The sequence below is a fragment of the Bison bison genome, unplaced genomic scaffold (genome assembly GCF_000754665.1).
Source record: "Bison bison bison isolate TAMUID 2011002044 unplaced genomic scaffold, Bison_UMD1.0 scf7180017864297, whole genome shotgun sequence".
Lineage (NCBI taxonomy): Eukaryota > Metazoa > Chordata > Mammalia > Artiodactyla > Bovidae > Bison > Bison bison.
The window spans coordinates 6795091-6814579 of NW_011494869.1; the positions used below are offsets into that span (position 1 = coordinate 6795091).

A 19489-nucleotide genomic window follows, 5' to 3' on the forward strand; every position below is an offset into this window, starting at 1 on the left:
CTGCGGGCAGAGGGATTCACGGTGCAGGCCCTGTGGGGGAAGACCGAGGAGGAGGCCAAGCAGCTCGCTGAGGAGATGAACATTGCCTTCTACACCAGCCGGACTGACGACGTCTTGCTGCATCAAGACGTGGATCTGGTGTGCATCAACATGCCCCCTCCACTCACCCGGCAGATATCTGTGAAGGCTCTAGGTACGGGCAGATGGTGTCTCCCTCTCCGGGGTCCTTGAACATCCCTGCTCTCCTCTGGGCCTGGGTAGGCCCTCTTGGGCTTGGGTCTGGGACAACTCTCGTCCCTGAAGCAGTGCTGAGGGAGGACACTTTGGGAGGCCTTATGGCTGCGGGAGGAAATGCCCCAATGTCTGGGAAAGACACAGCCTTCCCCACCTCCCATAAGTAAATCCCCAAGCAAAAATTAAGCAGATGCCTTCAGAGCTGGCCTGTCACAGGGGCTAGAGATGATACATTCAGGCATTGTAAAGTTCGCCTCTGTGAAATCAGAATCTAAAGACCTGGGCCCGGGGGAATTGGCTGTGATTGATGCGTTTGTTCTTCATTTCCGTGGCATACAGCACCACAGAAAGGAGAAGGGGGTGTGTATCAAGGCTGCCATTTCCCATATTTTGTCAGTCCTTGACTAGACTGAGCACACACCCTTCCTGTCATGCTTTGCAATTGTGTACGCCAGAGTCAGGAAGGTTGTCCCAATGCGATGTATCTCCCCCGCAGGACCCACAGGTTGGCCTGCTCGCATCCCTGCTCCCTCTGGAAGCAGTGGGCCTAGCCACCTCCTGCCCCAGCTGGGTGTGGTTTGGTGAACTGTTCTCCTGCAGTTCCTGTTGGGCTGCTCTTTCCTGTCGACAGTAGGAAAAATTCTCCTTTGTCTCACATGAATCAGAATCTAATTTAATAGGGAAACAAACCAGTCAATATTCATCCAGCAATTCTTTAAAAAAAAAAAAAAAAACTCCTGTGTGCTAGACACTGACACGGTATCATTCTTGACATTCAGAACAGTGTTGAAATAGAGCTGTCTCTGCTTTCAGATTTCACAGTCCGATCAAAGAGACTAGAAGTAACAGTAACATTTACTGGCCAGGTAAATGAGAAAAGACTTAAGTAACAATTTGGGTAGCGTATAATTAATTGACAGAGTAATTGTTGTACATAAGGTGACAGGAGCCAGGTGCCCATCTCTGACCCTGAGGCTGACCGCCACTCCTCCTGGCCACCGCCATGGTGCAGGATCCAAGACTGCTTCTCTCTCCTGTAGTCTGAAGAGAGTGTCTGTCACCTCAACAAGCGTCTGTCTGGTTGTTGATTTGGGGCATATAAGTTTTGACCAAAAATTATAGATGGTTTGTCTTTTCCAGAGGGCTCTCTCTGGGGGTGTTGTGACATTGGAGCTATTCACTGGCCCTAGATTTTTAGAGCAGATCATGCTCCCAGATTGAGTTTAGAAGTAGACTTAAGTCAGCACTTTAACAGAGGGCTGGTTCAAGGGAATCAAGCTACCATGGTCTCTTGACTTCTCACCGTTCCTTGTGGCATGAGTGCAGGTTGCTGAGGGTGTGTGTGGAGGCGGAGTTGTACAGGCTCTCAGTCAGCTTCTTGAACTTTAGGGTTCCCACAGAGGCCATTTCCTAGCTGTGTAAGGAGAAAGAAGAGACCCAGAGTTCTTTGGGCACAAGCCTGCCGGGTGTTTTCCTCATACAGGAAAACACTGGACTTGGTCCGTTTAATACAAGCAGGAAGGACAGCTTCTGGGGTCTTGTATCCCAGCCCTCAGTGAAGTAAAACCATCAGCCCTGTCTCCATACCTCTGTTGTCAGCAGGGAGGAGGGTATGAATGCGGGTCCTTGGTCTGTTCTTGCAGGTACATAATCCCAGGGCCAAGGTGGTTGGGCTAAGAGAGCCATGTCGACTGGATGTGCCATCAGGCACTGCCCACTTAGGCCCCAAACGAGTCACTGAGCCTATTGCAACCATGAGGTTAACTCCCTGTGTGCTTGCTTTCTTTCTTTGTGAGAATTCTTAACTTTCGCTCATACAGAAGAGGCCATGAGAACTGCTCTAGTTTTCCCAAATGACTGGATATGAATGCATAAACTGCTGTAGGCAGAACACCAAACTGACCTTGACATCAGACCCCACTTCTGGTCCTGTTTCTGTCCCTCTCAACCTCTGGAGGCCCCTGTGAAATGAAAGTATCATTCAGTCTTTCCAGCATGATATGACTGCCTCCGTATGCTGACCAAGAAAGACACTGGCATCGCGTTACAGGGGGAAGCCTGGATTTCCTATTGTCCCAAGTGGAAGAACAGATTTGTTTAAGTTAAATTCACATCAAAAATAAATAGTAGGAGTCTCCTCTGGATGTTCACTAGGTAAATGTTCAGATGTTCATGAGTTGAATGTAGCTCAGAAATGAAACTTAGCATTCTAAGTCATCTCAAACGTGAAAAACTTTTCTGTGGGTTGGGGGACTGTGTTTAAGTTAATTCCTCAAAAGCAGGACCTGTTCTTTCTTCCTGTAATGTAAAGCTCTGGCAGTATCTGGTTCTTGTACATCGTTTAGGTGAAGAACAGAATAGACACATTGATAGTTACAAAAATGCAGTGTATTTAAAAGGGCTCAGAGTCAGCGTTCCAGAACACCCCCACCGCTGTTCCACCTGTGTGTTCCCATGTATGAGTCCCTCTATATATGCATGAAAGGATATTTTTCTGTTTTTCCCACCTACATGTCTTTTTTCTTTTTTACTCTTTCTGTTACAGGTGCTATGTCTTTTATGTTTCATTAAGGATATAAGCTTTAGGGACTTCGCTGACAGTCCAGTGGTTAGGATTCCATGCTTCTGCTGCAGGGGGCTTGAGTTCGCTCCCTGGTCTGGGGAACTAAGGTCCCCGCATGGCCTGTTAATAATTAATTTAAAGGATATAAGCTTTAGATCCTCAATCATTTTAGAACCAGGGGGGGAAAAGACATGTTTACTTAACAGGATAGCTGTTGAAGTACTCTAATTTTAGATAAGCTCTTCTAGATTTTGAACCCGTGAGAAGTTAAATCGTAATTGTCTCAAGTCTCTATTGAGTGAAGGATTCTTCTTGCATTGCCCAGCATGGGGAAAGGTTAAGTCAGAGAGATGAGAAGCAGTTAAGTGAGGCATGCAGCACCTGTCCCCATTTGTAGCTATAAAGCAAATCTATGACAGACTTTTCTTCTTCTAAAACTTTTGATGCCAGAGTACCGCTTTTTCTTCTTTTGAAATTCACAGGCATAAAGTCAGAAATGTTGGACCTGCAGGGACAATGAAGAGAGTATCTAGTCCAGCCTTTCTCAGAGATGCTGGGCCAGCAGCAGCAGCATCACCTGGGAAATTGTTATGAATCCAAATTCTGGGCCCCTTCCCAGACCTTCTAAATCTCAGCGGGTGAGGCCTACCAATTTTTGAACAAGCATTCTGGGTGATTCTGATCCACACTAAGGATTGCGAGCCACTGGTCTCATCCAACATCTTCATTTCCAGTTACAGAAGCCCAGGCCCAGAAACGTGTAAGGTCACAGCATCTCACTAAGACTTAGTGCTGTAGGCAAAATCGCATTTTCCTCAGCTTCTGAGATCACTGTGTTCTTATGTCATTTCTGAGGCCATAAGAGTGTTTCTTCCCTCATTCTTATTAGTTTTTTTTCTAACAAGTTTATAAGTTTTTTTCTAAAACTAATCCTTGGACTTACCCTCTAAAGATGTACTTTTCACTCCACATTTCTTTTCTATAGCTTCTTGCACGCATGCTTGCTAAGTGGCTTCAGTCATATCCAACTCTTTGCCCCCCAGTGGACGGTAGCCCACCAGCCTCCTCTGTCCATGGAATTCTCCAAGCAAGCATACTGGAGTGGGTTGCCATGCCCTCCTCCAAGGGGTCTTCTCCGACCCAGGGATCGAACCTGTGTCTCTTATGTCTCCTGCATTGGCAAGCGGGTTCTTTACTACTAGTGCCACCTGGGAAGCCCCTGTGGCATCTTACTTTCCACCTTTATTTGACTTTTCACTTTCTTCCACCTCAGATTTCACCCTTATGGCTTTCCCATGAATTCCTTAGAGGAGAAGGAGGGACTGTATATGTTTCCTTTCTCAATTTAGAAATGGTTCCAAACAATTTTAATGTACAAAGTGCCCCAGCATTTTTGCTACAGTTGAATGTTTTCCTAAGTCCATTGCTAGAAGGTAATTTTCTGTGCCTACTTCTTAGCACTTGTGGCTTCATTAGAAAAACACTGAGTGTGCCAGTCCTTTCCCCATGGGCTGTTGAGATAACAAGGACCATTCCTCAAGCAGCCTGACCCAGATAATTTACTCCCAAGAACACCAGGCCCTTGGGGTACCTTTTCTGGCCCCCAGTCCAGATCATGTCCCTGCTGTGGACTCTTATGTTAACATTTATATCATCTTCATTGCCTTGATCACAAGGCAGTTCTGCATGTATTCACATGATAATTTGATTCATGGCACTCTCTGCCACTGAAGTGTAGGTTGTCTGAAGGTAGCCATCATGCCTGATGTATTCCAGAGCTTGGCACCAGGCCCAGCACTCCGGTTGAATGATAGTGTCACAACTTCTGGCTGTACAAGCCCAGCCTGCTGGTGTGACCCAGGGAGCTGACAGGGGCCTGTGACCCAAGAGAGAGTGGGCTGTGGACAGCAGTGATTCTGTCTGGTGGCTTTCAAACTTTTTTTTAAGTTCAGTTCAGTTCAGTCACTCAGTCGTGTCCGACTCTTTGCGACCCCATGAACCGCAGCATGCCAGGCCTCCCTGTCCATCACCAACTCCCAGAGTCCACCCAAACCCATGTCCATTGAGTTGGTAATGCCATCCAACCATCTCATCCTCTGTTGTCCCCTTCTTCTCCTGCCCTCAACCTTTCCCAGCATCAAGGTCTTTTCCAATCAGTCAGCTCTTCGCATCAGGTGGCCAAAGTATTGGAGTTTCAGCTTCAACATCAGTCCTTCCAGTGAACACCCAGGACTGATCTCCTTTAGGATGGACTGGTTGGATCTCCTTGCAGTCCAAGGGACTCTCAAGAGTCTACTCCAACACCACAGTTCAAAAGTATCAATTCTTCTGTGCTCAGCTTTCTTTATAGTACAACTCTCACATATTTTTCTAAGTAGCAGAACCTTTTTTGTTTTGTTTGTTTTTAAAGGCAGAATCCATGGATTTTGTAAAACATGAAAGTGGTGCTTTTTCTGGGGCTGCTCCTCCCCCCTGCTGTTTGAAATCACATGTCTAGTCCCACACCTCTAGAGAGAGGGGCAGTGGTGGTGTCCCAGAGCTGTCATGCATTACTGAGAAACAAAAAGTGGTCTGGGACAGCTTCTCGGGGGTCCTTCACTCCAGGGTTGTCTGGGGAGTGTGAGCCGGGAGAGGCTTGTTCAACCTCCAGATTTCATCTGAGCTAATGGCACTCAGCATCCATGCTTCCCCATTCCGTGGAGACAGAAAGTGACTTTCAGCTTCTCTAACCTCTCTTTCAACTTTCTAACAGGAAAGCTCGATAAACTTGGGTAAATATGTCTCTGGAGGCACCCTCAATACCTTCCTCAAGCTACACACCCTGTGGCCGGCAGAGGCCTGTTTCACTCCAGATGGCCTTTAGCCCCCACACTGGTTGTACTGCTGGGTCCCAAGTTCAGAAACCCCTGTCGTTCAGCCTCAGGAAGGCCTCTTCTCCTTCCCTGATTGCTCGTGGCATGAAACCAGAGATGCCTTTAGATTCTGGTTTTATCACCACCAGACTCTCAGCAGCCGTGTGAGTCCTTTTCCTCCCAGCCCGCCCCCTTTCCTCCCCAGCGTCCACCCCCCACCTCCCACTGTGCACAGTCAAAGCAAGAAGCCTCTGGGTTGGCCAGAGAGGCAGCTCTCACATGGGGGATCTGAGAACCTAATTTCTCATGACTCCCCTCCTCAGCCGCGTGTTCAGCAGCCAGGTGACCAGGTTCTCCCCCAGTATTGTGATTCTCCTGTCCCTAATCCTAAAACCCCTCAAGTATGGGGAAGGATTGGAGGCCCTCCAGGAGCAGACAGTGATAGCAGTCAGGGGCGACTCTCTCCGCAGGGCCCCTCTCCAGCTCCAGACCCCAGTACAAGGGCCTGTCCCCTTGCCCAGGCCCCCTGCTCTGTGCACACGGCTCCCTGCCTTGGGCGTGTGGCTCTTGGCTAGCCGTTCTCCTGGTGGTCCTGCCAGTACCTGTTGTAAAGCTTTTGTTATTATTTGGAGAAGAACGAGAGATTTCAAGAGCTTTGTAAAGTGAGGAGATTGAATTACATCACAGGCGCCTGATCTACATGTGCTCCTCCTTGCCACAGCACTGGGAGTTCACACCCGAGAATTCTGTCTGGGTAGATGGCGAAGGCCATGTGGGGTTCTCAAGGGTCAGGGTGGCGGAGAGAGGGCAGGAAGTGAGGGGAGCTTGGAAGGACTGGCCAAAGGCACGAGATTATCCACTGTGGGCTTTGTCAGGATGTGAGCTTCTGAAGGGCTGGGCTGGACTTAGCTCTCTGAGAGGCCTGGTACACAGTACATTGAATAAGAAACTTGTCTGTGTTCATGTTGATGTTTAAATACCTTTTTAAAAATTAAAATTTCAAAATATTGAACATCAGTATTATTGGCCTAGAAAATGTAGCTTCTGTGTGAGTCATAAAATCTAGGTCACAGTGGGCCCTTTTTTCCTGTATTTATGACATCTGCTGAGTCTCCCATGGTGATGGTTATAAACTGTACCAATGACAGAGCTGGGCTGGCCATTTACATATACCGCCTCATTTGACTTACTCTTCTCTCCTACCCTGCATGGTAAATGTGACTCTCCTTCTACAGCGTGGTAAACCAGAACCCAGAGAGGTTCAGAAATGTCCCAGGTCATGCAGCAATCAAGTGAGAGAACCAGACTTTGAACCCCAGTGTCTGGGTCCAAAGCGTGGACTGCCCTTTCTGGACAGTCAGCTGTCCTGGGTCCCTATTGTTTCTACTGCAAGGTGACCAGCTGAGTTCCCCCCGAGCCTGTGTGAATGGAATCCAGATTCATCAGAAGCTACACCCTGTAGTGGGCCACCAGAAATTATCTGTGTCCCAGCCATTCCCTCTCTGAAAACACTGAGAAAACTTTTCAGGGGACCAAGGGAATGACCCCAGAGTTACTGGAGATACACATACCTGGAGAAAGCATAATCTTGATCTGGCTGCCCCAAGATACAAGTGTCCAGGCTTGGAGACTGCTCTGCCAACCGGTAAGTGCCTATGCAGTGGGAGAGTGGAGCCTGGATGGCACTGGAGGAGAAGCCTGAATGTGAACATTGTTCCAGGAGAGTAAGCAGCAAGAGAGATTCCAGCCCAAGACTGTGTCCTGAGCACAGTGGCTAGGCCTGGCCCTGCCTGTCCATCGTCTCTGTTTAGCAATCAGCGCCTCTCCCCAGCCACCAGGTCTTCGTGTAAGAAGCAGCCCTCTTCTCATATTCAGTGGCTCAAGCAGAATGAACAGGAGAGGGACCATGGGAAGCAAAGGGATCAAAAAGAAAACTTTAGAGGGGCGTACAAAGCATGTATGTATGACCTTGTGGGTAGGCAACTGTAAGAACTCTGGCTCATTCTGAATGAGGTGAGAAGCCAGCAGAGGGTTTGATGCAGCACAGAGATATGATCTGATCCATCTCAAATTTCAACAGTTTCCCTGGCTTCTGTGTTAAGAAAAAACTGAGGGAAACCAGTTACGTTGCCATGGCAATAATCCAGGTGAAAAAGAGTGGTGACTTGGATGAGGCAGGTGGCAGTGCTGGTAGTGAGAACTGGTGAGATCCTGGAAGTAGTTTGAAAGCCAAGCCAACAGGATTTATTGATGATTGAAAGTGGGATGTAAGAGTGATTTCAGTGATTTTGTCTTGAAAAACTAGAGTGGCATCGCCATTGTCTGAGATGGAGAAACTCAAGGACAAGATTCCATCCCCACTCCTACTCTTGACCTTCAGTGTCTTTGTGAGAGATGCTACCAGCTCTCTATCCCATTTCCTCCATTGCTTATAGACCCCGTGTAATCCCTCCAGCTGGTTTCCTGGTATGCACTCAGGGCTTTAGGAATCCCAGCTCCTGGGCCTTTCCTGCCTCGGTGCCTTTGCACATGCAGTTCCCTGCCTGGATGTCCTTTCCCGCTTAGGGGAACATCTCCCTGGAACATCTGCATCCTTAAGGATAACCCCTTCCCTTATCCTGCCATTTGTACCAGACCCTTGAGCTTGTTCCCTCAAGAAGCCCATGACTTCTTGGAGGAATTGAGGAGGTAGGGTTTGAGTCACACCCCAAGGACAGTGTCTGTGGAATGAGTAATGGAATAACTGGATATCTTCACCCTTCCCAGCTTGCTGTACCCCAAAACTATGTGTGTGTCTAGTCCATACCACTTCTTGGGCTTTTAAAATTTTCTATTGAAGATACGAGCGTAAGACTTTCTTCTACTTGAACCACACCAAGTTGACAGGAATGCTCCAGGAATTGGTGTCTTGTGGCCGTTCGTACCCTATGAGCTTCTCATGTTGTGATGTGGAAGAGTGTTCATCCTTTCCTTTTCCTCATGTGGGAGCTGCTCAAGTCCTCTTGCTCTCTCCAGGGCTTTGTCTAGCTTTGTTTTGCTCCCTGGGTGCCTTCCAGCTGCGGTGCACTCAGAACAGGCTTGAGACAGAAAGGATGTTTTCTCTCCCTTTCCCCTCCTACTATAGCCAAGCATCTTCTGGCCTTTTGACTACACTAATATGTTGAACCAGTGTTTTTTGAGAACAGTCTGCAGGGACTCTTAGAGTCCTTTCTGCAATTACAACTGAGAGTGCCAAGCCCATCCCCTAGAATATAGATTTTATTTTCTTACCCCAACCTGATGATCTAATAAATGCATGAACCATAAGATAAGCATATCCACCTCTCCAGCCCACTTGTATTAGGCAGTTTTCCAGAGAAACAGAACCAACAGGATGTATATTGAGAGAGAGAGTAGAGATTTAAAGAATTGGCTCATCTGGTTGTAGGAGCTGGTAGATCCAAGATCCACGGAGCAAATGTGAATTCTAGCAAGAGTTGATGCTGCAGACTTGACTCTGAAGGCAATATGGAAGCAGAATTTCTTCCTCTATGGGGAACTTCAGTCTTTTTTTTTTTAATCCCCCCAAGGCCTTCATCTGATGAGTTGAGGCCCACCCACATTATGGAGGGCAATCTGCTCTATTCAAAGTCTACTGCTTTAAATGTTAATTAGATCTAAAGGGATCTTCTCAGCAATGTTTAGGCTAGTATTTGATGGGCACCATAACCTAACCAGGTTGACACATAATATTAACCATGGTACCACCTCTCTGTACCTCCCACTCCTGGTTTGCACCTTCTGCCTCTACTCATTTCCCTTTAAGAACTTCTCTTTCTCTAACCCATAACTCTTTTTCCAGGCACAGCCCCTGGGTACCATTTTCTTCCAGGCCAATCACCTTCCTCTTGTCCTAGGCCACCACCTAGCCTCAGAGCCGACTTTCCTGAGTCATCTGCCTTCCAGAAATGGGTTTTCTTTTCCCAGTGTGAACCCCCTGGATCTTTGAGATTTCCTGTTGTTTTCTTCTCAGGTATTGGGAAGAATGTGGTTTGTGAGAAGGCGGCAACCTCAGTGGATGCTTTCCGGATGGTGACAGCCTCACGCTACTACCCTCAGCTGATGAGCCTTGTGGGGAACGTGTTGCGCTTCCTGCCGGCCTTTGTGCGCATGAAGCAGCTGATAGCTGAGCACTACGTGGGCGCAGTGATGATCTGTGACGCCCGCGTCTACTCGGGCAGCCTGCTCAGCCCGAACTATGGCTGGATCTGTGATGAGCTCATGGGCGGCGGGGGCCTGCACACCATGGGCACCTACATTGTGGACCTGCTGACCCACCTGACCGGCCAGAGAGCCGAGAAGGTCCACGGGCTGCTCAAGACCTTTGTGAGGCAGAATGCGGCCATCCGTGGCATCCGGCACGTCACCAGTGATGACTTCTGTTTCTTCCAGATGCTCATGGGCGGGGGTGTGTGCAGCACAGTAACTCTCAACTTCAACATGCCAGGCGCCTTTGTGCACGAAGTCATGGTGGTGGGCTCTGCGGGACGCCTGGTTGCCCGGGGTGCGGACCTCTATGGGCAGAAAAACTCTGCCCCGCAGGAGGAGCTGCTGCTGAGGGACTCACTGGCTGTGGGTGTGGGGCTGCCCGAGCAGGGCGCCCAGGACGTCCCGCTGCTCTACCTGAAGGGCATGGTCTACATGGTGCAGGCCCTGCGCCAGTCCTTCCAGGGGCAGGGGGACCGCCGCACGTGGGACCACAGCCCGGTCTCCATGGCTGCCTCATTCGAGGACGGGCTCTACATGCAGAGTGTGGTGGATGCCATCAAACGGTCGAGCCGATCCGGGGAGTGGGAGGCGGTAGAGGTGCTGGCAGAGGAGCCCGACGCCAACCAGAACCTGTGCGAGGCGCTCCAGCGGAACAACCTGTGAGCCTGTGCGTGGGCTCCCTGCCGCAGCGCAGAGGACAGGGCAGGACCAGGAGCTGTGATGGGAGGGCTTCGCGGTAGCACAGACGGTATCTTTCATTTGATAGGTCCGCTTGGGCAGAGTTGAATTCTAGTGAATTCGAAGGTGGCCCCAGGGAACCCCCCACCCCAGTGCCCACTCTGCGGGCTGGTGAGGGAGTGGCATTCTGTTGCCAGGGCTGAGAGGCCAGTACACCGTGCAAGGCAGAAGTGCCCCGGGTCTGTGAGCAGGGCCGGCAGAAGCTTGACTGGGGGGTTTCGCAGCCTGTTTGTGGTTTTAGCTGGATGAGAAGGCACAGTAAGGAGCCAGCCTGGGTGATGCCTCAGGCCTAAGAAGTGATGCGGGGCCTTGTTGCCATGCCCTTCCTGGGCTGGGGCACCTCAGGAACGGTGAGGGCGGCAGCTCATCCCTTGGGGATCCACACCTGCTCTCCCCCCACATGACCAGGCCCTTCCAGCCTCCAGGCACTACCCCTTCCCTGGCTGGGAGGGGGTTTCTGTAGCAGGTGAGCTTTCAGGGGCTGAAGTTGACCCTGGGAGAAGGCCCCTACTTTGGCAGAGAGGAGCCAAGGGGGAGAGCTCTGGGACATATGAGAAATGTAATAAATCAGAAGGTCTGACACTATGGTATGTGGTGGTTGTCTGTTTGGTAGGTTGGGTTTAATAATGAAAGGCTTGTTGTTGCTGTAGATGGTTTGTATTTTTCTCTTTCCTCATGGCTCCGTGGCAGCTCCAACCCCACTGGATCCGTCACTGTCTAGCGGGCCACCCAGCTTCCTACCACTGCCTGCCCTCGCCTCCTGGCTTATTCCCTGCGGCTGAATCCCTGCAAGAAGTCTTTCCTCAGTGCTCAAGTCTTTACACAGGACTCATGACTGCAGGGGGCCGATCTGGCCTGATACTTAAAAGACAGTGGGAGAGTCTGAGGTCTCCCTGGGCTGGAGGTCAGAAGGGGTTCTGTTCTTGACACCAAGGGGTTGTCTCCAGGGGAGCCCTGGAAGAGGAGAGGTGGGGTGGGGGCCAGGGAGGCTGGATGGCATGAACTTAATGAAGGCACTGCCCTCTGGCTAGGCCAGCCAAGCACTGCCTGGCCTAGCCAGCCAGTGTCCAGCTCTGTATTTAGGATCCTGTTCTCGCCACAGGAAGAGCCTCCTCACCGTGTCACTCAGGCTGGAAAGAATACCTCTCCTCCTTTGTTTCCTCTGCCAGGATTAAACCTGGACCAAACTCTTTCCCCTTCTCTAATCTTCCCTCCCTCTGCCCTGCCCTGGACTCCTCACCAGAAAGAGAAAGGCTCAGAGAGGATGCTCCCTCTTCCTCCTGCCCTTAGAGGAGTCACCAGGCCTGTTTTCCCATATTGTCCTGGTTTCAGACCTTGTGAGATAAAATAACAGTTACTAGTGTTGGGGTGTACTTACTGTGTGCTGGGCCCCCCGGAGAGACACTTCACATGTATTATTTCATTTAATATCCAAACCAGTCAACGAAGTACTACTAATATTCCCATTATCCAGAGCAGAGAGGGACGGAGCTACATGAACTGGTCAGGGTCCTCTGACCACAGAGCCCGACTCTGAACTACTCCTTCCCCTATGGCTCTTCAGACTCTAGTGCCAGGCACTGTCCCTCCCTGCTTGGGACCCATCCAGGTTACCACCTCTCTACAACAGGCATCTCAGCCTGGCCTGAACTAGGACTGTAGAGAGAACCCCACCAGGCAGGATGCTGGGAGAAGTGAAGGAGAAGCTGCCCCCTTCCTCCCAGCTCAGCTCCAGGTCATCCTCTGTGTTAATAGGATGTTGCTATCCCCCTCTAAGTTTGAGAATTGACCAAGAAAGCACATTCATCCATTGCATCTGACTGAGATGCCCTTATTAAGAAAGGGCCATGCTGTTGACCCACAGTGGCACTTAAGTTTTATAGGACTCTGCAGCAAAACCTCTTGTTTACAGTGCTGTGTTCTGAGAAGTCCTGGTGCAGACTGAACATGGGCTTAGGGCAGAGTTACTTTTATGAGGTCCCAGGTCCTCTGTTGGTACTCCCCAAGAGCCTAGGTCCATGGCCATCCCTCAGACAGCTCTACCATCATATATCTCTTGGCTTGGTCCCGGGGAGGAGATGTACCTTGAAGTGGCCTAGATGCCTGTGACCAAGGAAGCCAGTAGGGTTCTGGTTCCCAGAAGTGACGGGAGTCCCCAACTGGTTCCAGACTTGTCCTACAGCGCCGCCTCCTGGAGGAGGCTAGCATCACCTAGCAGGGTCTATTACTCAAATCTCAGAATGTCCCCGAGTCAAAGTAACGTTTTTCCAAGCCAGTGAAAATGCAGCTCACTTTTCCTCTGTTACAGCAAGCAGAAGAGAACTTCCAGAATACCTCTTGTTTTCCAACCACCAACCAAATCTAGGACTCACATTCACGCAGACAGTGGCAGCAGTCTTCTCACCTCTCTATCCCTAGGCTTTCCCTTCCTTATTCTGCCCTTCATGCTACTGCCCAGGCAATCTCTCCACAATAGCAAACCAGGATCCCTTGTTGCCTGCATCCCTCCTTATCCCTCCCAGACTCACCCAGCCTGGTCTGATGGCCATGCATCTGCTTCAGCAGACCCTCCTCCAGGGGGTTGATGTCTTCCACACTAATGAGGCTTCATCCCTGGCAAACTTTCTGCCTGGAAGGCCACCCCGCCCTCTCCTTCAGGAATCTGGTGGAAATCTGCCTCTTCACTCCTCTAGGCAAAGTGGCAGTCACCCCACCACCTGTGGCCTATTCCCTGGGAGACAGGGAGCAAGGCCACACGCCCGCTTCCTATGACCTGACAGCCCCTTTCCTTTCTCTTCCCCAGGCTCCTCCTTACCACCCTTCTCCATCCCAGGTGTTAACCTTGTCTGACTTTCAGGTTCATCTGAGGAAACTTTAAATGCTCAGACTAGGCCCCACCCTTATAGATTCTGATTCAGTTAGGTCTGGGGTGCTGTGCTGTGGTTAGTCACTCAGTCGGGTCCAACTCTTTGCAACCCCATGGACTGCAGCCTGCCAGGCTGGGGTTCTCCAGGCAAGAATACTGGAATGGGTTGCCATGCTGTCCTCTACGGATCAAACCCAGGTCTCCTGCATTGCAGGTAGATTCTTTACCAACTGAGCCACCAGGGAAACCCAAGAATACTGGAGTGGATAGCTTATCCCTACACCAGGGGATCTTCCCGACCCAAGGATTGAACCAGGGTCTCCTGCATTGCAGGCAGATTCTTTACCAGCTGAGCCACCAGGGAAGCCTAGGACTGAGATGCCCAGGAATCTATATTTTTGCAAATTCCCAGGTGATCCGGTGACTATACTGGGGAATCCTTCACCCTTCTTCTCAGCTGCTCCCTCTTCAGGCATCTTATTTGGGGAATCACAGTCTGAGAAAAGGAAGAATTTATTTTTATCAAACTCGGGATCCCAAGGAGGGGCAGGGGCTGAGTCCCCTCCTCCATCTGAGGGCCTCAGGCCTTAGACTGCTGCTCTGGCTCAGGCTTGGGAGGGAGGGGAGTCATGGGGTGGGGGTCAGGACAGTCACTTGTACTGAGGAGAGAGTGGGGGGACAAGCGGGGCATTGCAGACACTTAGCATCTTGTTGATGTCCACCTGAGTTGACTTGTCCATCTCAGCCTTGAGGCAACCGCTGACTCCCAAGCTGGGCAGACCCTCAGGCTCCTCACTGGCTTCCTCCCCCAGGGGAACCAGAGTGTGGGTGGGGGGCACAGACATACTGGGGCAGGGCAGAGTGAGGTCGGAGCCCAGCTCACCTGCCACTGGCAGCAAAGCCTGCAGTTTCTCCACACCCGCCTCCTCGGGGACCACGGTCAGCTCCGACTCAGGCTCCACCTCAGCCTCAGCCTCCCTGTCCCCTTCCCCTGCCTGGTTCAGTTCAGGGTTGCAATAGTTGATGTACTGGTACAGGGGCCGCAGGCGCTGGGCCTTTCCTACAAGAACCCGGGGCAGGACAGCGGCTGGAGTGCCAAGCTGGGCCATGTCAGGGGTCCAGCTGACTGGGGACAAAAGGGAAGGCTCAGGAAATGCCACTCACGCTCAGGCCCCAAGGTCACTGAGGGTGCCGACACTGTGCTGGCCACCACTGGGAGCACTGGGGTTCCCAGACTCTTGCGCTTCTTGGCTTTTTTGTGCTGTTTGGCAGTTGGTGAGGGCTCACTCTGATTATTCTCCGGCTCCTCCCTCTGCAGCGACAGCCCCTGTGGCAGCTCACTCTCTGCCCTAGGATGGGCTTGGTGGCTTGGGCCTGCGAGGCTGGGGAACAAGGAGACCTGAGGAGTCAGCCTGCAGCCTTGGCTCCTGTGCCCTGTCCTAGGGAACAATCCTGCCTGACTACCTCCCCAGGCCGTGATCCTTGTCCTTTTCCTGGTCACTGAGGCCCCGGACTGGACAGGGACCCAGAGATCATGGGAACTCAGTCCCCTACCAGGCCTTGAGACTTCCGCTCTGCATGTTCCCTATATCATGACCCTCTGGAGGGTCAGCAGAGGTGAGGAATGATGGTGGTGGCAGGGGATAAGGATGGACACTGCTGTAAGGCCCCATTTAGAAATCCAACTGGGGTATGAGCCACCCACACACCACCTCCCCAGCCCCTAGCCTTTCCCCTCTGAAAGCCCCCTCACTTGACCGGCTTCCTCTTCGGACCATGACTGGGCCTCACAGTGGAGGCCATAGGCCTGGGACCTCTCTCCTCCAGTGCCTCCACCTCTGGCTTGTGCCTGTCTTCCTCCAGCTTGAGTCTCTCCTGGATCTTTTGCTCTGAGGTAGATCTTATTGGACATTTATCTTCACCCTGGGTTTGGCAGGACTCATGGGCTGGCACCAGGCACTGGTCTCTCATCACTGGACACTAGAGGTGACACATAGGTAACTGGTCACCATGGCCAGGCAAAGGATACAGGGACCAGCCATTAGACACTAAATACAGATGAAGGGCACCAGCCCATGCCCCTCCCAGCCTGTGGAACCTGGCCTGGCAGTTAGGGGGTAGTTGCAGTTAGGGGGTAGTTGCAGTTTGGTCTATTAAAGAACTATGACCAAGTGTTTGAAGGTTAGACAGCCCAATGGTCACCTCAGAATTCTGAGCATGGCCACCAGCCACCTCTGTAAGCTGTGACTGCCCCACGGCTATCCCTTCTTGGGCCCCTGGCCGCTTCTCAGCCCCTGCTGAGTCCATAGCTGCGGCGAATCAGCACTTCCTCGACGGTTGCTTGAGGGGCATCGGGGGTGGAGGGCGGATCCTGAGGGGCCAGACTAGTAGACCCTGAGCGGACCCAGGAGAGAACCGGGTTGAGAAGGGCAACTGACAGTCGTTCTGACCCCCACCCTCAGCTGGAACTACAAGCCCCAGAAGGCTTTGCGCCAAGGCCATTGGCCCCTGACCTCACGGACGGAAACCATTGTTGCCTGGCAACAGGAAACCCGTCGGGTGGCTGCAGTGGGCGGCAAAACCGCTCTGGTGAGCCCCTTGCCCGAGTGAGGAGCCTGCCAACCGTACAGAGAGGTGGGCTGAGAGCAGAGGTGGCGAGCGCGGGGTGGGGGCCGGGAACGCAGACAGGGCACGGCTGAGGTTAGGACCCGAACCCTGGGAGGAGGCACTGGGGTGAGAAGCGGGGTTTGGCGCCAGAGTCGCGTAGCCCGGCAGGCCTCAGGTGCACCGTTTGCAGGACGACGACGGCGGTATGTGTGAGGGTCCGTCCCGCATCTCGGGGCCCATCCCCCCAGACCCTACGCTCTGTCCTGACTACTACCGGAGGCCGTCTTCGGGTGAGTTAAGAGGGTGAAAGCGGCCTGGCAAGGGTCGGGCCCAGCTCCACCACTGACTCCGCACTCCGCCCCGTCTGGCCTCTCAGCCCAAGGGCGCCTTGAGGGAAATGCGCTGAAGCTGGACCTGCTGACGCCGGACACGGACCGGGACCTAGACGCCACCCCTCCCCGCGCCCCCCGCATCCGTCCCGGAGGCCTAGAAATCCTGGAGCGTGGCCGTCGCGGCGTGGGTGGTGTGCTGCTGCAGCTCGGGGGTATCTCCCTAGGCCCAGGGGCCTCTCCCAAGAGTAAGTTCTGGTCAGAACGGGCAGCGAGGTGGCTCTGAAGTCAAAACAGATCAAAAGACGGCTGCTTCCCCTTCCCTGCTCTGGGCTCAGGCTTTACCTCTCAGAGTGTCTGTTTCCCCAACTGTAGAACGAGCGGGAAATGCACTTCTTCGCAGGAGAGGACTAAATGAGGTATACCCCGGAAAACCCTGTAGCTCAGCTTCATGGATTTATGCATAGTTGTTTGTTGAGTGTCTACTGTGCTCCGCGCCCTATAGACGCTAGGAGAACAAGGTCCAGAAGAGCATCATTGAATCAAGGTGGGAGACAGTAAAACAAGTGAAGAGGTGAATAGGCTATGCAAGGTGATTAATAGTATACTTCATAATCAAATATGTATAAAATCATCAGAAACAGAAGATAATTATGGTGTGAGGAAGGGAACAAGGTTATGTGGTGGACTTTAGAGTATGTCAGGGAGGCAGGGTGTGGGCTTGTGTGTCCACTGGGGTAAGTTGGATTGTATGGGCTGTATGTAGGGCAACATCTTTTCTCCAGGGAAGGACCCTAAAGACCATGAGAAGGAGAACATGAGGCGGATCAGGGAGATCCAGAGGCGATTCCGTGAGCAGGAGCACAGCCGGGAGCAGGGCCAGTCCAGGCCCCTGAAGGCCCTGTGGCGCTCACCCAAGTATGACAAAGTGGAGTCACGTGTCAAGGCTCAGCTGCAGGTACCTGCCTCAGGGAGCCCCAAGTGTTGCCCATCTTGTTGGCCAACAGGACATTATGCTCTAACCTGAGTTAGGAAACCCACAGTGGGCTGAGGTCACAGGGGATGAAGAGCTGGTTCTACTGCAGAGTGGGACTGGGGCCTTTCTCTGAAGTGATGATGGCTGGGCGATTCTGAGGGGCAAGTCGGAATTAGGCAAGGGGAGAATAGAGGAGAACATTTTATAGAGATGGAACCTCGTGGTTCCAGGGTCCCTGGTCCTAACACCAGGGACTTAGGGAGTGTGGGCAGTGGGGATGCTGTGTTCAGTTCACTATGAGGGAAGAAGAGTGTGAGGTTAGGCTAAGAAGTCAGCTGGACCCACATCATAAAGGGCCACATAAATCTGTTTTTTTAAACCTTTATTTGTAAGGACAATGGGAAGGGGAGGGGTATGTATGGTGGTAAGATTCTGTCTGGCGTAGCTAGTGGTGCCACTTCTTTATCCAGGGGTCTGAGAAGGAGAAGCAGGACTGAGAAAAAAAGACAAGGTCATATGTGGGTGTGTTGAAGCTGAAGCTTTTGTGGGGCTTCCAGGGAGTGGGAATGTGTCCAAGAGGCAGATGGAGAATCAGGTCTGGATCTCAGAAGTGAGACCCAGGAGTTATTGAGGATGAGGCTGAGGACAGCAAGACCAGGGAAGTGACCCTGGATTTGGGGGCTTGGAGACCAGCTCTTGGTGGCCTTGGTGGGGACAGAGCCAGAAAGCTTGGCTAGGAAGGAGAGAAAAAGAGAACGATGACTGAAGCCAGGACTGAGGTAGAGGGAGGGATATTTGTTTTCTGAGAGATGTGAAAAACACACAGGTTTAAATGCTGATATGACGGAAGTACTTATCCAAGGGGAAGGAGGCCAGGTCTAGAGGACTGGTGATAGAGAAAGATCCCGAAAGGCAGGAGGGACAGAGGCATGGTCTTATGGCTTGAGACCCTAACCTCAGCCTGACTGACCCCCCTCCCTGCTCTGCCTTGGCCTCCAGGAGCCCGGCCCTGCCTCTGGAACTGAGCCAGCCCACTTTCTGCGGGCCCATTCCCGTTGTGGCCCCGGGCTCCCACCACCCCGTGTCCCCAGTCCCCAGCTAACCCTACCAGGTCCCAGTGCTAAGGTGAGAGGATATGTGGGGGCTGGGAGGTGGGGCAGGGATTTGGGGGCACCACACAGTGCTGTTTCATCATGCTGGCGTGTCCCGCAGGCCCCAGGCCCGGGTGTGGACTTCATTACCCACAATGCTCGCACTGCCAAGAGGGCCCCCCGGCGGCATTCTCGCTCACTGCAAGTCCTGGCACAGGTGCTGGAGCAGCAACGGCAAGCCCAAGAGCACTACAACGCCACACAGAAGGGTCACGTGCCCCAGTAGTAGGTCCTACTGGTCTCCCCACTCCTGGGAAGGGGCACTTATGGAGGGTGGAAGCCCACATCTGCCTGGGGTCATCAACCCTGGGTCTGTGCATTGCAGCTTGTTGGAGCGCAGGGACCTGTGGCGGCGGGAGGCTGAGGCCCGTCAGCACAGCCAACCGGACCCCGCCATGCCCCCTGGCCACACTCGCATGCCTGAGAACCAGCGGCTGGAGACACTGAGCAGTCTGCTCCAGAGTGAGTATGCGGGCAAGGGGAGCTGGCTGGGGAACCCACCAGGTACTGTGCACCCCTGCCCAGCATTTACTGTTCCTGGGGCCCCTGTAGGCCAGAGCCAGCTGCTGCGTGAGCTGGTGCTGCTGCCTGCGGGGGCGGATTCACTGAGGGCCCAGAGCCACCGTGCTGAGCTGGACCGGAAGCTGGTGCAGGTAGAGGAGGCCATCAAGATCTTTTCCCGCCCCAAAGTCTTTGTGAAGATGGATTCCTGAGCCCTTTTATGGGGACAGTGACTGGGTCTTACTGAAGGTCGCAGCATGGTTGCAAAGGGCAGGATTGGGCCCCATCATAGAGTGGAGTTCAAAGACAGGAGCAGTGGAGAGGGGGCAGTGTCCCCAGAGCCCTCTTCCCAGCTGCTGGTGGCTGTGGAAGGGCCATCCCAGCCTCGTAACCCTTTATCAAAATTAAACCTTTTGTACACAGT

General features: G+C 52.4%; 3 protein-coding genes across 5 annotated transcripts; 2 read left to right on the plus strand and 1 right to left on the minus strand.

Moving 5' to 3' along the window:
* On the plus strand, positions 1 to 11220 carry GFOD2 (glucose-fructose oxidoreductase domain containing 2; the record flags this gene model as incomplete). Its single annotated transcript, XM_010851114.1, has 2 exons — positions 1 to 193; positions 9662 to 11220. Coding segments are annotated over 2 exons (1092 nt in total), but the record flags the coding sequence as incomplete, so codon positions are not given.
* Positions 11221 to 13829: 2609 nt separating this feature from the next.
* LOC104996692 (chromosome unknown open reading frame, human C16orf86) lies at positions 13830 to 15828 on the minus strand. Its single transcript, XM_010851030.1, has 4 exons — positions 15704 to 15828; positions 15260 to 15481; positions 14666 to 14900; positions 13830 to 14561 (listed from the first exon to the last, which is right to left on the minus strand). The coding sequence occupies exons 1-4, from the start codon at positions 15806 to 15808 to the stop codon at positions 14152 to 14154; spliced, it is 972 nt and encodes a 323-aa protein (XP_010849332.1). The 5' UTR covers positions 15809 to 15828; the 3' UTR covers positions 13830 to 14151.
* Positions 14623 to 19487, plus strand: ENKD1 (enkurin domain containing 1). Of its 3 annotated transcripts, none has more exons than XM_010851027.1 (8): positions 14623 to 16135; positions 16299 to 16398; positions 16485 to 16685; positions 17223 to 17395; positions 18413 to 18538; positions 18626 to 18789; positions 18890 to 19026; positions 19117 to 19487. In XM_010851027.1, the coding sequence occupies exons 2-8, from the start codon at positions 16314 to 16316 to the stop codon at positions 19275 to 19277; spliced, it is 1047 nt and encodes a 348-aa protein (XP_010849329.1). In that variant the 5' UTR covers positions 14623 to 16135; positions 16299 to 16313; the 3' UTR covers positions 19278 to 19487. The 3 variants fall into 3 exon arrangements, with proteins under 3 accessions (XP_010849329.1, XP_010849330.1, XP_010849331.1); XM_010851028.1 differs by having other exon boundaries at positions 14623 to 16090; XM_010851029.1 differs by lacking the exon at positions 18413 to 18538.
* Positions 19488 to 19489: the final 2 nt, after the last annotated feature.